The sequence below is a fragment of the Polypterus senegalus genome, chromosome 4, assembly GCF_016835505.1.
Source record: "Polypterus senegalus isolate Bchr_013 chromosome 4, ASM1683550v1, whole genome shotgun sequence".
Taxonomy (NCBI): Eukaryota; Metazoa; Chordata; class Cladistia; order Polypteriformes; family Polypteridae; genus Polypterus; species Polypterus senegalus.
The window spans coordinates 69198737-69211699 of record NC_053157.1 but is presented as its reverse complement, the minus strand read 5'-3'; the positions used below and the strand labels follow the sequence as shown (position 1 = coordinate 69211699).

Below are 12963 nucleotides of genomic sequence, written 5' to 3'. Positions count from 1 at the left end.
TTCGCGGCTTCACTCCATCGCGGATTTTAAATGTAAACATATCTAAATATATATCACTGATTTCTGCAGACAATGGGTCTTTTAATTTATGGTATATGCTTCCTCAGTTTGTTTGCCCAGTTTATTTCATACAAGGGACGCTATTGGCGGATGGCTTAGAAACTACCCAATCGGAGCATGTATTACGTATTAAATAAAACTCCTCAATGATATATACGATATGCTTCCTGCGCGATGCTTGATTGTTTGCTTTTCTCTGTCTCTCTCACCCTCTCTGCCATTCTCTGCGCCTGATGGAGGGGGAGTGAGCAGAGGAGATTTTTGCACAGAGGCTGTTTGCCTAAAGGATACGAATGCTCCTCTAAAAAATGCCGCATCATTGCAGTGCTTCGGCATACTTAAAAGCCCAAAAGCACGTATTGATTTTTTGATTGTTTGCTTTTCTCTCATGCGCTCTCTCTCTCTCTCTGACATTTTCTGCTCCTGACACGCATTGTTTGAAAAGGAAGATATGTTTGCCTTCTTTTAATTGTGAGAAAGACCTGTCATCTCTGTCTTGTCATGGAGCACAGTTTAAACTTTTGACTAAAGGGTGTTATTTCATGTCTAGAGGGCTCTAATAATGTTAACAGTGTGGGAGAGTTTTTATAAGGGCTTAAAATATATAAAAATAACCATACAAACATATGGTTTCTACTTCGCGGATTTTCATCTATCGTGGGGGGTTCTGAAACGCAACCCCCGCGATCGAGGAGGGATTACTGTACTTCACATAACAACACAAGGGCAAATGAATGTGTGAAAGACGAGCTAAAATATTCGGCTTACCATAACTCATTAACCTTAAAAAGACATGCAAAAAACCTGAATTTTATAAAAAATTTTATATTGCTGTTTTAAATAATAGAGGAAATAGGCAGTCTTTCTTGAAAGTATAAAAACATTTTATTTATTCTTGTGTAAATATTCTTTTTTTTTTTTTTTTTAATTTTACTAATTTTATTGTAGTCATTCCATACAAATAGAACCATTATTACAAAAAATAGGATTGAAAACAAGTCGCACCCCACCCCTGAGAGAGAGCATGGCTAATGGAGTAAAACTTGGCTTGTAAACATACCTAAACTGAGTTTAATAGGGCAGTAGAGATGAATGGAGAAGAAAAAGAAATGTGGAGATAATTGCTTCCTTGGTGCATTAAGAGCTTATTTTAAAATATTATTGATTTAGATCCTGCCAGGTTTTGAAAAAAATCTATACAGATCCTCTTACTGAATATTTGATTTTTTCCAATTTCAAATAGTATAAAACATCAGTTTCTCACTGACTTAAAAGAGGAGAGTTGGGATTCTTCCAGTTTTGCAAAATAAGTCTGCATACCAAAAGTGTAGTGAATGCAATCACAGTTTGTCCTTCTCCACTTTAAACCCATCTGGAAGAACACCAAACACAGCTGTTAGTGGGTTAGGAGGGATTGTAAAACCAAGGCTGTCTGAAAGGCGCTTAAAGGGTTTGGTCCAAAATGATGTTAATTTGATGCAGGCCCAAAATATGTGACCGTGAGGCTGGAACTCGATTGCAGCGTTCGCAGTTTTGATCTTGGCGAGACAGATGTGCTCGATATATAATTTTGAGTTGAATAATTGTATTCTTTGCGCATATGGAGCTCGAGTGAAGTTTTTGCATTGCTATTTTCCACTCCTTTTCTGATGTATTGATTAAGAGATCTTTTTCCCATTGTCCTCTTGGATCTTTAAAAGGGAGGGACTGCAAAATAATTTTATATATTGCAGAGATGGTGTCTAAGTCCTTGAAATTGAGCAATATTTTTTCCGGCATGGAGGAGGGTGCAAGATGAGGAAAATCGGGCAGGTTCTGTTTTACAAAGTTCCTAATTAGAAGATAGTGAAACAAATGTGTTGCTGGAAAGTTAAATTTGGAATGTAATTGCTCATAGGATTCAAAGATGTTGTCTATATAAAGATCTCTAAGCAATTTAATCACAAATCTTTTCCAGATATTAAAAACTGCATATGTTTGTGTGGGTTAACTGTCCTATCATGGAGACATTGATTCTGAATTTTTGATGTCATCTTATAGTCTTAACTGGAAGTGAGACAGCTTTAGCTTTAATTTCCTATTTCCCCACGGGTTATTGCCATGCAGCCTATTGTTATGTTGGTAGTTATAATTATAAGGATTAAAAGGATAGATTACATATAGCATTCTCTCAAGAGGGGAATCGAACTCGGGTCTCTGAGGCATGGCAAACCTGCTGCGCTCTTAGTCAGCAAATCTTACCGGTGCGCCACGGAAGCTATTGTATCGTGCTTGAACCTTTTGTGAAAGTGTTTATTTGATCTTTGGACTTCAGGCTTCACACATTTTATAGTTTATGCTTACACTTTGTAACATTTATTACTAAAATATGAAAAAGTTTCTGTTTTAACAATGTGTTTACACAGATTACTGTAAAAACGGAACACACATGAAATGCGTGTGTTCCAAATAACGATCTATTATTTCCATTCTAAAACTCCACTTCACTCCCAGATAATCAATCAAGACATGAGCTGGGAGAAGTTTGTGCACGTTCTAAGTCGGTGGGGGGATGGAATAGCTGGCTGCTTGCAGCATGTCTTTATCGGCACATTTAGAGGACAAAGGATGCTGATGGAGAGGTGCAAATGGATTTAAGAACCGATTTAAGGTGGGCCGGATCTACGAGTTTTTTCGTAGGCTCTGGTAATTCTAGTGTTAAAACTGCTTTGGAACATTCTGACCTGTCATTGTTTACACATGTCTTAAACAGCTCATATACTGATAATTTCTGTATCATCTATATCTATTCATTTGTTTATTTATTATATTACATATATATTGAGTATATTTATGTATCTAGATTGCAAACACCGTGCATTGTATCAATGTTCATATTGCTTACTTCATGTCAATATTGCTGCTACTTCTTTGTCTTGTGTTTTAATTTTAAATTTTAATTCTATTTTTAATTTATTATTTGTACTTCATGTTGTTACACTGTGGACCCTGAGCTTTGCAATTCCGTCTATTTGTATACTTGTATATGGTTGAGATGACAATAAAGTTCACTTTGACTTTTGTATGTACCTAAGACTTTGATGGCCAATCAACAATTCATTAGACTAGTTTTTTTCCTGTGAAAGTGGTGTATTTTTTAACTGATAAATGGGGTTTAGCTATTCGGACAGCATGACTTTTCCGGTAATCACAAAAACCTTTTTGTTTGTATGACAGACGTCCCGAAAATATATATGCTTGAGAAAAAGTTGAATGAAAAAGACATTTGCTAAAAACAAGCAAATATATTTGCATTCAGTAATATCTTTATCTTTGCCATTAATATATACATGTATTATTTATGTTTATTACAACATACTTTAAATTTAGTCAGTGACCAGAGAAAAATGTAATAAAAATTGTACATTGGAGTATAAGTTCTCTATTGACAGAATTGGCCTTTAAAAAGTCTCTTTAGGCATGAATATGCTTTCAGCTTATATTGTTCTAATCAGTTAAATGTGCAAAAATAGATTGTTTTGCAAAATAATTCTTCAACAGTAATATTTTTGGCAGTCACTTCCATTTTTAAATTGAGTATGCACAACTATTTGGAAATTGTTCACAAATTATTTGTGATCCTCACATTAGATTATTTTTTACAGTTTGCCGCACAATTTTTGTTTTATTTTAAAAATGAAGTGGTGGTGTTCTTGTTTCAGGAGGTTTTGATGACAACTCACCTTTGAGCTCTGTAGAGCGTTTTGATCCTCGAACCCATTGCTGGGAATATGTGGCAGAACTAACTACACCTCGAGGAGGGGTTGGTGTTGCAACTGTCATGGGTAAAATATTTGCTGTCGGAGGACATAATGGAAACATCTATTTAAATACTGTGGAAGCCTATGACCCCATTCTGAACAGGTGAGTATAATATAAAAAAAATATAAAGTATATTAATGCAGATTAATAATGGTTTATTGTTGCATGTATATGTCAAAATCTATCCAGCTTATCATATGACGTCCACTTTTCCTCACATATCTTAAGGTCACTTGGGATACTGTGCTGTAAGCACTCATAATCATCACCATGTGAGGACTCAGTCAGAGATTTGAAGCAGGGGTTCTCTTAATTGTGTAGAATATTATTCTTAGTCCATAAAGCAGATGTCTTTGTTCCTGATTATTTAATGATTTAATCATCAATATTTCAATCTTCAGAAAGGTCATTAGTAGCGTAATCCTGGGTAAGCAAACATTTTTAATGGAGAGCCAACGTGTCAGTCTCTATATAAATATCTAGGTATTCCAATGAACCCATGCAGTTCAGCACACATTAATGACCATTATTAAATTTCAAGAAATGGTTTTATTAAAAAAGACTTTTAATAAAAAGTTATAGCAATGATTAAACATTAGCAAAAGAATAATTGTCAAGCAAAGTCATAAATATGAAACTGCTTGCTTCTGTGAAAAGACCTTTCATAACTGTATATTCTACTAAATAATTGTGTCATTAGCATGCTCGCAAAGCATTGGCAGAAAATCCTGAGTAATGTACAGTTCTGTAGAAATCAAGCAAAGAAATCTTTTGATAAACTTTAAAAATAAGTTTACTAATGCATTTGCATTTAGTTAACATCAGCTGAAAGAATTTTGGAACATTGTTCACATGAGGCACTGTGGAAGATTTTTTTTTAATCTTCAATTGCTATTAAAGTATTGAAAGTTTGATTCAAATTCATGAGAAAAAATGACAAATTGAGCTGTAACATTCATTGTCCCAATTTTAAGGAATAATGTTTGGACAAAAGTGTGGGCATGTTTTCCATGTTGGAGCTGATTTAGATTATTGTGAAGTTGAAGAATGGAGAAAAGGTTTAACAATGCTATTCAAATTTTTCAAATGCGCTCACTTTAAAACCTGTAACTATTCTCTTACTCTTCTTCTTACCTAAGGAAAGAGCCGTGCAACGAGTGACACCTCATCACCACACTAGTTCAAATGAAATAGAAATGCGAGGTGTTTCCCCCCTCCCCCTTTCAGTGGCTGGAGTGCTAATCCTGCCACCATTGAAAAACATGCCAATTGCCTGAAGGGATGGTTGCATTGCTGTTGTGCATTTTAGTCCTTGTCTCTCCAAGCACAGTATAGTACAAGAATAATCCGTTTTGGTCTATCTGCTGCTGAAAAACCTTCCTCCCGATTAAATTTCTTCACTCACATTTGTAAATTGGGCTCAACACCCAAAATTTCTCCTTCACAGCTGCTACTTCCATCCAAGTCCATTGATGATGAAAACATTGCTATGCAAACTTATATTCTTTAAAAACCACACAGAAGGCGAAGGTAAACCAGCAGCCTAAAACGTACACAATTACCCCCAGTACTACAGACTGTTCCCATACATAATGGCTTATTTATTTATTTTTAGATGACTTTGTATGAACACTTTACCACAGCTAACCGTAGATTTATCTTGTTGAAAACACCTCACGAGGACTGAAGTATTATACATTTATGTGAGTTGCCATGTCATGAGGTCGCTGGATAAGGGTGTGTGGTGCTCCCGATATCTTTTGGTATGTTTTATATCATCTGTGGAGGAACATGGAAGAGGTTTATGGAGTTCTAAACAAATGTCAACATGGTAAGGTCCAAATTGCTTACTCCACTTCAGTAAAGCAGTTCATGTTTAAGATTCACAAATAAAAAAACTAAAAAGAAGAAACACAGAATATCATTTTTATTTTAGGATTTTTTTATTTTTATTTATTTTATATACTTTAAACTCTAAGCTCAGCCTCATTTTTGGCCATTTTCTTCTGTTTTTGATTTAACTAACCTTTTTTTTTATATTTCACTCAATATTCATATTCCATTTATAAAGGTAAAGGGCAGAGTTTCCTCTAAGTATTAAATATGAGTATTAATTGTAGGATGAGTTATGTTGTACACAGAAGTTATAGCACAACAAGTTGCAATATGTAACTACGTTTTTACTAAAAACTGCTCTTTGAATGTTATTTTTATTCTCCTAAATGTTTAAAATATGTTCTAAACACCATTAAAGAAATTTTAGTAGTCCTTTCCGATAAATTTTGTGTTAACATGTGTAGATGTACTGTTTTAAGGAAGTCAAATGAAAACTGAGAACTTCACATGAAATGATATCTTGATGCAGTTATTACTTGGAAAGTCGAATGTACAGCCGTGAAATTCAGTCACTAAAAGCATTTCTGAACATGCTCTATTCTGTTCTGCAATTATAATTGATAACAAAATATATGTTTTATATATAATATACTACGGGGCTTCACTCCTGCTCTCTTCGCTCGCCAACCCCTGGCCAACACTACGCGCTAGCCTCTTTTCAGTTCTGCCGCTCATGTATGGGGATGTGGATGTACAATTTAAACAGATTTTAATTTTCATGTGAATTGTTATATTTGCATTCATGTGACGTATAACTGCCCATGATCGCATTTCGCTTCTTTCTCTCTATTAAATAAAACAACATTTTTGAATGTTTGGCTCTAAGATTTGTTAATTGTCTTTGCAAAAGCTATTCTAACAGGAAACTGTTAACATTTTAATACAAATGGCATATCGTGATCTCCTTTGGTGTCTAAAGTTATCCGCAGGAGATGTACTACATTACCTTTCTTGGATACATCCTTCTTTCTACAGTAATTTGTGCAGTGGAAGACCGGACGGTGTTAACAGTTGTAGATATTCTTCGTGATATTGTAAGTAGTTGTTTTCATCTTCCGCACGATCACCACCAACTGTTTTAGCATTGTCTATTGATACGCATTTAACCACTTTGCCATGTTACCGATCTGTATTTTTGGCATAAATTAGTTTGACTTCTTCGTGTCTAGGTGCTAGGATTGCCCGTGTACTTTTTTTTTTTTTGTTGATAACCCTTTGTGATGAAAATCTTCAGTAAGATTTGGACGTAATCGTTTATCGCGGTTAATCCGTTCCAGACTCTGCCGCGATAAATGAATTTCCGCGAAGTAGGATTCTTTATTTATAAATCAAATATTTTCGCAGTTAGAGCATAGAAAACCTGTGTACGACCTTCTAAATACAGTAATCCCTCCTCGATCGCGGGGGTTGCGTTCCAGACCCCCCGCGATAGGTGAAAATCCGTGAATTAGAAACCATATGTTTGTATGGTTATTTTTATATATTTTAAGCCCTTATAAACTCTCCCACACTGTTAACATTATTAGAGCCCTCTAGACATGAAATAACACCCTTTAGTCAAACGTTTAAACTGTGCTTCATTACAAGACAGAGATGGCAGTTCTTTCTCACAATTAAAAGAATGCAGACATATCTTCAAAGGAGCACCGTGAAGAGCAGATAATGTCAGAGAGAGCGCTCTAAGAAAAGCAAACAATCAAAAAATCAATACGTGCTTTTAAGTATACAGAAGCACCGCGATAAAGCGTCATTTTGTAGAGGAGCGTCCTATCTTCTAGGCAAACAGCCACTGTGTAAACAGCCCCCTCTGCTCACATCCCCTCTGTCAGGCAGAGAGAGTGAGAGAGAGAGAGAGAGAAGCAAACAAAACGATCGCCACGCGGGAAGCATATCTTATAGCATTGAGGAGTTTTAGTTAATATGTAATACTGTACATGCTCAGATTGGGTAGCTTCTCAGCCATCCACCAATAGCGTCCCTTGTATGAAATCAACTGGGCAATCAAACTGAGGAAGCATGTAATCTAAATTAAAAGACCCATTGTCCACAGAAAGCGGCGAACCAGCGAAAAATCCGTGATATATATTTAGATGTGCTTACATTTAAAATCCGCGATAGTGTGAAGCCGCGAAAGTCGAAGCGCGATATAGCGAGGGATTACTGTATTTACCCTATACAACTCCGGGCACCTCACACCCAGATAAACAAACTTGAGCTGGGAGAACTTCAGCTGCGTCAGAAGGGGATGGGATAGCAGGCTACTTGCTGCCTGTGCTGATTGACTATTTGTAAAACAAAGACACTGATGAAGAGGTGTGAAGGAATTTAACGTGGCCGGCATTATTTTTTCGTAGGCTTAAGGGATTCTAGTGTTAACATCCATACACAGGACTGGCCAGTATTATTGGATCAGATGAAAATGACCAAGACCTGTTTATTCTTTTTGGGAAGTTTTTTGCTTGCATTCTTCAGTCATACCACCCATTCTGAAAAATTAGTTTAATTTAACCGTGACATGAACCACATAGAGAAATGTCTTACTGTTCTATTTTTTTTTTTTCGTCTTTTTTTGTTTCTTTTTCAGGTGGGAATTAGTAGGATCAGTTTCACACTGTCGTGCTGGAGCAGGTGTAGCAGTATGTGGATGTCATATTAGCCAGATTCGAGATGTGGGCCAAGGATCAAGCAATGTTACTGACTGCATGTGACAGTCGTCTTATATAATTATAATGCCTCTGTCTTTGTATCAGGGAGTACATTTTCTGGGCTTTTCGTGATCAGTGTTTACTTTTATTAGTTGGACTACTGATGCAAAATAATGCACACTGTTATATTTGTCAGGTATCATTGAGAAAGGTAACTTTAGTAATCTACAAATGTTAACAAATAGTGGTGGCATTTTGGTGTTTTTCACAAGTTCTTGCATTAGTAGAATTACTAAGTATAATGTAAAAAGTAATCAGGTTGTTTCTAAAATAATTTATGGAAATGGTATTTTTTTAGTGTATTTCACATATTTTGTAAATTTTGTGCATTGTATTTTTTTCCTTTTAGGATATAGTCAGAATCTGTGTTTTGTGTGTTCTAAGAAACTTATGAAAAGCACTTTCCTTGGCGGTGGTTTAAAGTTTACTGTTTCTGTTTTTTTTTTTTTTGTATACTGGTTTTGTTTTCTGGTTATGTATTATTTGCTTTTTCCAATAACACAGTACATTTGCCATGAAAGTTTGACAATGGTATTATTTCAGTATGTGGTTGAAGTGATCATTCAGTATTTGATGTGTAATATGATAATGTTTCTTAATATGGAGGTCTTGAAGTTATTCTTCATATTAAGGTTGTTTTTTTTAAATATAAAAAATTATTAAAATATGTAATTGCATATTAGTTCTGTGATGTTATTTCTTGTTTTTAGGCAGATACATTTAAGACAATCAGACTCTTTTAAGAAGATCAAGGGGGTAAAACAAAGCAATCTATTTTTGTAGTGGTATTAGTAAAATTATAAAATGACTTTTATAAGCATCACATTACTGCAGTTTTTCTTATTGAAGGCATTAAGTTGGTATTTATATCTAATAGTCTGAAAACCCACTGATATGTTGATTTTGTTTTGTCTTGTTTTCTTTTTCTTAATTTCCTGAACAAAATATTATATTTGTTGCACTTTTACTGAAAGTGGCATTTAGAGGAATGGTTCTGTGTGTGTGTGTTTGCTTATCAGAGAAACCTTAACATCTAGGTCACTTTCAAATACTAAGGTTAAAAAATAAGATTATGTATGTTTGGTACAATGGAAAGCTTTTTCTTTAAACTTGATACTGTATAGTGTTTTTTTGTTTTTATACAGTACATGATTCTCATTTGAACACTGAAATCAATCCTTTTCTTAACCAGACTTTATTTTGAAATGTTTTTCTCTTTATTATTTCTTTAGTAATTAGGTTTTTCTGTGTATTGTTTTTAGTGATGTGTGGTTTGTAGCTTTAAGCAGTACAGTTGTGGTTTACTTTATTTGAAAGGAACATTTAATGTCATTGTATTTAATTTAAAAAATGTGCAAAGTTGATGGTATTCTGAGGATAAAGTAACACAATTCAAAGTGGTGTTTAATGATCATCACATGTAAACATTCCACAGATCTTTTTTTCCCCTTCATTTGACATTAGTTTGCACTATATGTGGTTGCCAAAATTTGTATCTGATAATGCCAAACAAGTCTGATGCCTAATTATAAAATTTGTTTTTAGATATAATTAAACAAAGCATTATTTTTTATATGTATTTGGTCTTAATATCCTCTTCTAAATGAAGCAAGCAGCACCTCATATACGACGTAGTTGATCTTTTGTTATTAGATGAAGCACCAGATTCAGTATAAAAATACTTATACCTTTAAATACACTACATGGCCAAAGGTTTGTGGACACCTGACCATCACACCCATATGAATGTTTTTTATATCCCTTTCCAAAACCATGGACATGAATATGGAATTGGCACCCCCTTTGTGGCTATAACAGCTTTCACTCTTCTGGGAATGCTTTCCATAAGTTTTTGGAGTGTGCCTACGGGAATCGGTGACCTTTCAGCCAAAAGAGTATTTGTGAGTTCAAGTACTGATGTTGGACAAGAAGACCTGTCTCTCAGTTGGCATTCCAATACATCCCCAAAGGTGTTCAGTAGTGCTTTCCCCAAACTATTTCCACAAAGTTGAAAGTGCAAAGTCAAAAATGTCTCTGTATGCTGTAGCATTAATAATACCCTTCACTGGAACCAGGGAACCTATCCCAAACTTTCAAGTACAGCCCCAAGTCCATTATCCCTCATCCACCGAATTTCACTATAGGCACAATTGAGAAGGTAGCATTCTTCTGGCCTCTGCTAAACCCAACGATTTTAGTTTTTATTTAGTTTTAGTTTTTCAACAATTAAGTTAGCTCTCATCACATTTTATTTGTTTTGTATTTCTCACTAAAATTTCCACACATACACAGTTTTGCAAGTGCAAAAACACAGTTTTCTTTATAGTTGTCAAATTGTATGTCATTTGTGTTGTACTTGTCAGTTTAATGCGTACAATTTTACAGTCTGACGGAATTCAATTTTTTCAGGAAAATGTGACTTTTCAAGGCTTCCAGTATAATCAAAAAATGTAAGAATCGAATAAGTGTGTTCTTATGTCATGTATTACTTTGACATGCAACAAGTTTAATTGGTTATGGTTATTTAATTTCAAAAATGCTATTTTTTATTTTTGAAATTGTTTGTAAACAATAAGGTCTCTTCACATGCATACTCTTATATTTATTTTTGATATCTCCTGATACTAACTATATGTCATCTACCCGTTACAAAACTTTGAAAGTGTATTTCTTTCAAGGAATTCTTACTTTACTTATTGTTTTAGATACTGCTGAAGTCACTACTTGAGCTATGCTAATAACAATAATAGAAAAGTAGAGATGAAACATTTTCTGTGTATAAAGTGCATTTCTACAAGCAAACTATTTAAACTTAGTACTGAACATTTATCACAGCAACATTTCAGATCATTCACTTAATAAGCAATATGCAAAACATGGGTAGCTCACTGTGAGCCTAAACTGTTAGGAAGTCATTTAACAACATATGTAGAAATGAACATATTTTGGTTCTTACCATGTTTAATAACAGATTTCTAGTGTCCAGCTATAAAACAGTACTGAATTCACGTACACATGAACTGAACATGTAAGCTCCATTCAGACACTGACCAGGTTTGCACTCAGACCTGAATTAATGCCAGTGATTAATAATAATAATTTTATTTATATAGCACCTTGCACATGCTTAAAACACTTAACAAATAGTCAAAGGAATACAGTAGTAATAAAACCAAAGATGACATTAATGACACAAGGTACAGACTAATATTAAACATTAAATGCCAAATAATTTGGAAGTCAAATTTTGAAATAGATTAAGAAACAACCATGAATAAGTTTTTTTTCCTCCTCATTTTTGCATGATATAACAAGATTGCAGTCTGCAATGAATCATCTATATGTTTGTCGCACAAACATACATTGCCAGAATTTTAAATACAGAGTGGATTTGATACATTACTCTTCTTAAAATAAGCCCTGAGTGGGAAGACGTACTTTTGAATTTATGCTGCTGATGAGCTCCCAAGCACAGAATGTCACAATCCACTTTAAAAAACTCATTATTCAAAATACTGTATATTAAGATTGTTGAATTCCTTCCATTTGCTGTCGATGAAGCATTTAATATTAGGAATTTAGTTCATAGCGATAGTTTAGCAGGAATTTCTTTGTATGCTATAACATTATTAAAACCTTTCACAGGAATCAAGGAACCTATACCAAATTTTCAAACACGGTGCTCCGTAACACTGCGCTGCCCACGTTGAAACATCAGTACTAATAACCTAAACCAAATACGTAGGTGCAACTTTGGCTTGATTGATAACCCTGCACTGCAAAGGTACCTTTAACAAACAAGTAACATCTGTGCAACATAAGGGTGAAATTGCTGAAATTCCTATTACCCCATTTGGCAAATATAGACAACTTCTTTCCAGTCTAAATACCTACTAAATTTGAATTGTGGGGATGAATATTCAAGCATGACAAATCCTCCATGGCTCTAATTTTCATACTATTTAGCTGTATCTTCCAAAATAATGTTTGACATGATTTAATGCAAGTACCTATGCATTGACTTTTGGTGAAAACTCCCTGCCATTCACTTTCAGCAGGACATCTATGATTGATGGTCAGTTATGTCTTGTTAAATCCACATAATAAGTCCTTGACCAGTGATGAGGCTTTCATATTTGCTCTCAATTCTAGAAGGGAGTGCTGACTAATAGATGAAATAACCAATGAAATCCGCAGATTCAGACACCAACAGTGAGGAATACATGGAAATGTACACAAATCAATGTTAATCTCTAAACTAATATTATGACTGCACAGTTTAAATAATATTCAATAAATTTGCTGGCAACTGCATGCTCACATGTACATTATGCACGAAGATTAGTGTTGTGAAAATTAATATAACTTTTGTTTTTATTTTCTCATTTTGTGTAGTTTCATTTTTCAGACATTTTTGTCTCTTTTTATTAATAGATTTAGTTAACAAAATTAATTATTTTTTGTCAACATCATGTTTCGTTGTAATTTTTGCTAACAGGAA

The 12963-nt window shown here is 34.4% G+C and overlaps 1 protein-coding gene across 1 annotated transcript in view; it reads left to right on the top strand.

Moving 5' to 3' along the window:
* klhl8 (kelch-like family member 8) overlaps nucleotides 1-8892 on the top strand; it is an 80558-nt gene extending 71666 nt beyond the window's left edge. The window contains exons 9-10 of the mRNA XM_039750822.1: nucleotides 3762-3963; nucleotides 8342-8892. Coding sequence (XP_039606756.1) covers nucleotides 3762-3963; nucleotides 8342-8465 — 326 coding nt within the window. The 3' untranslated portion in view covers nucleotides 8466-8892. The remainder of the gene's footprint in view (nucleotides 1-3761; nucleotides 3964-8341) is intronic.
* Nucleotides 8893-12963: the final 4071 nt, after the last annotated feature.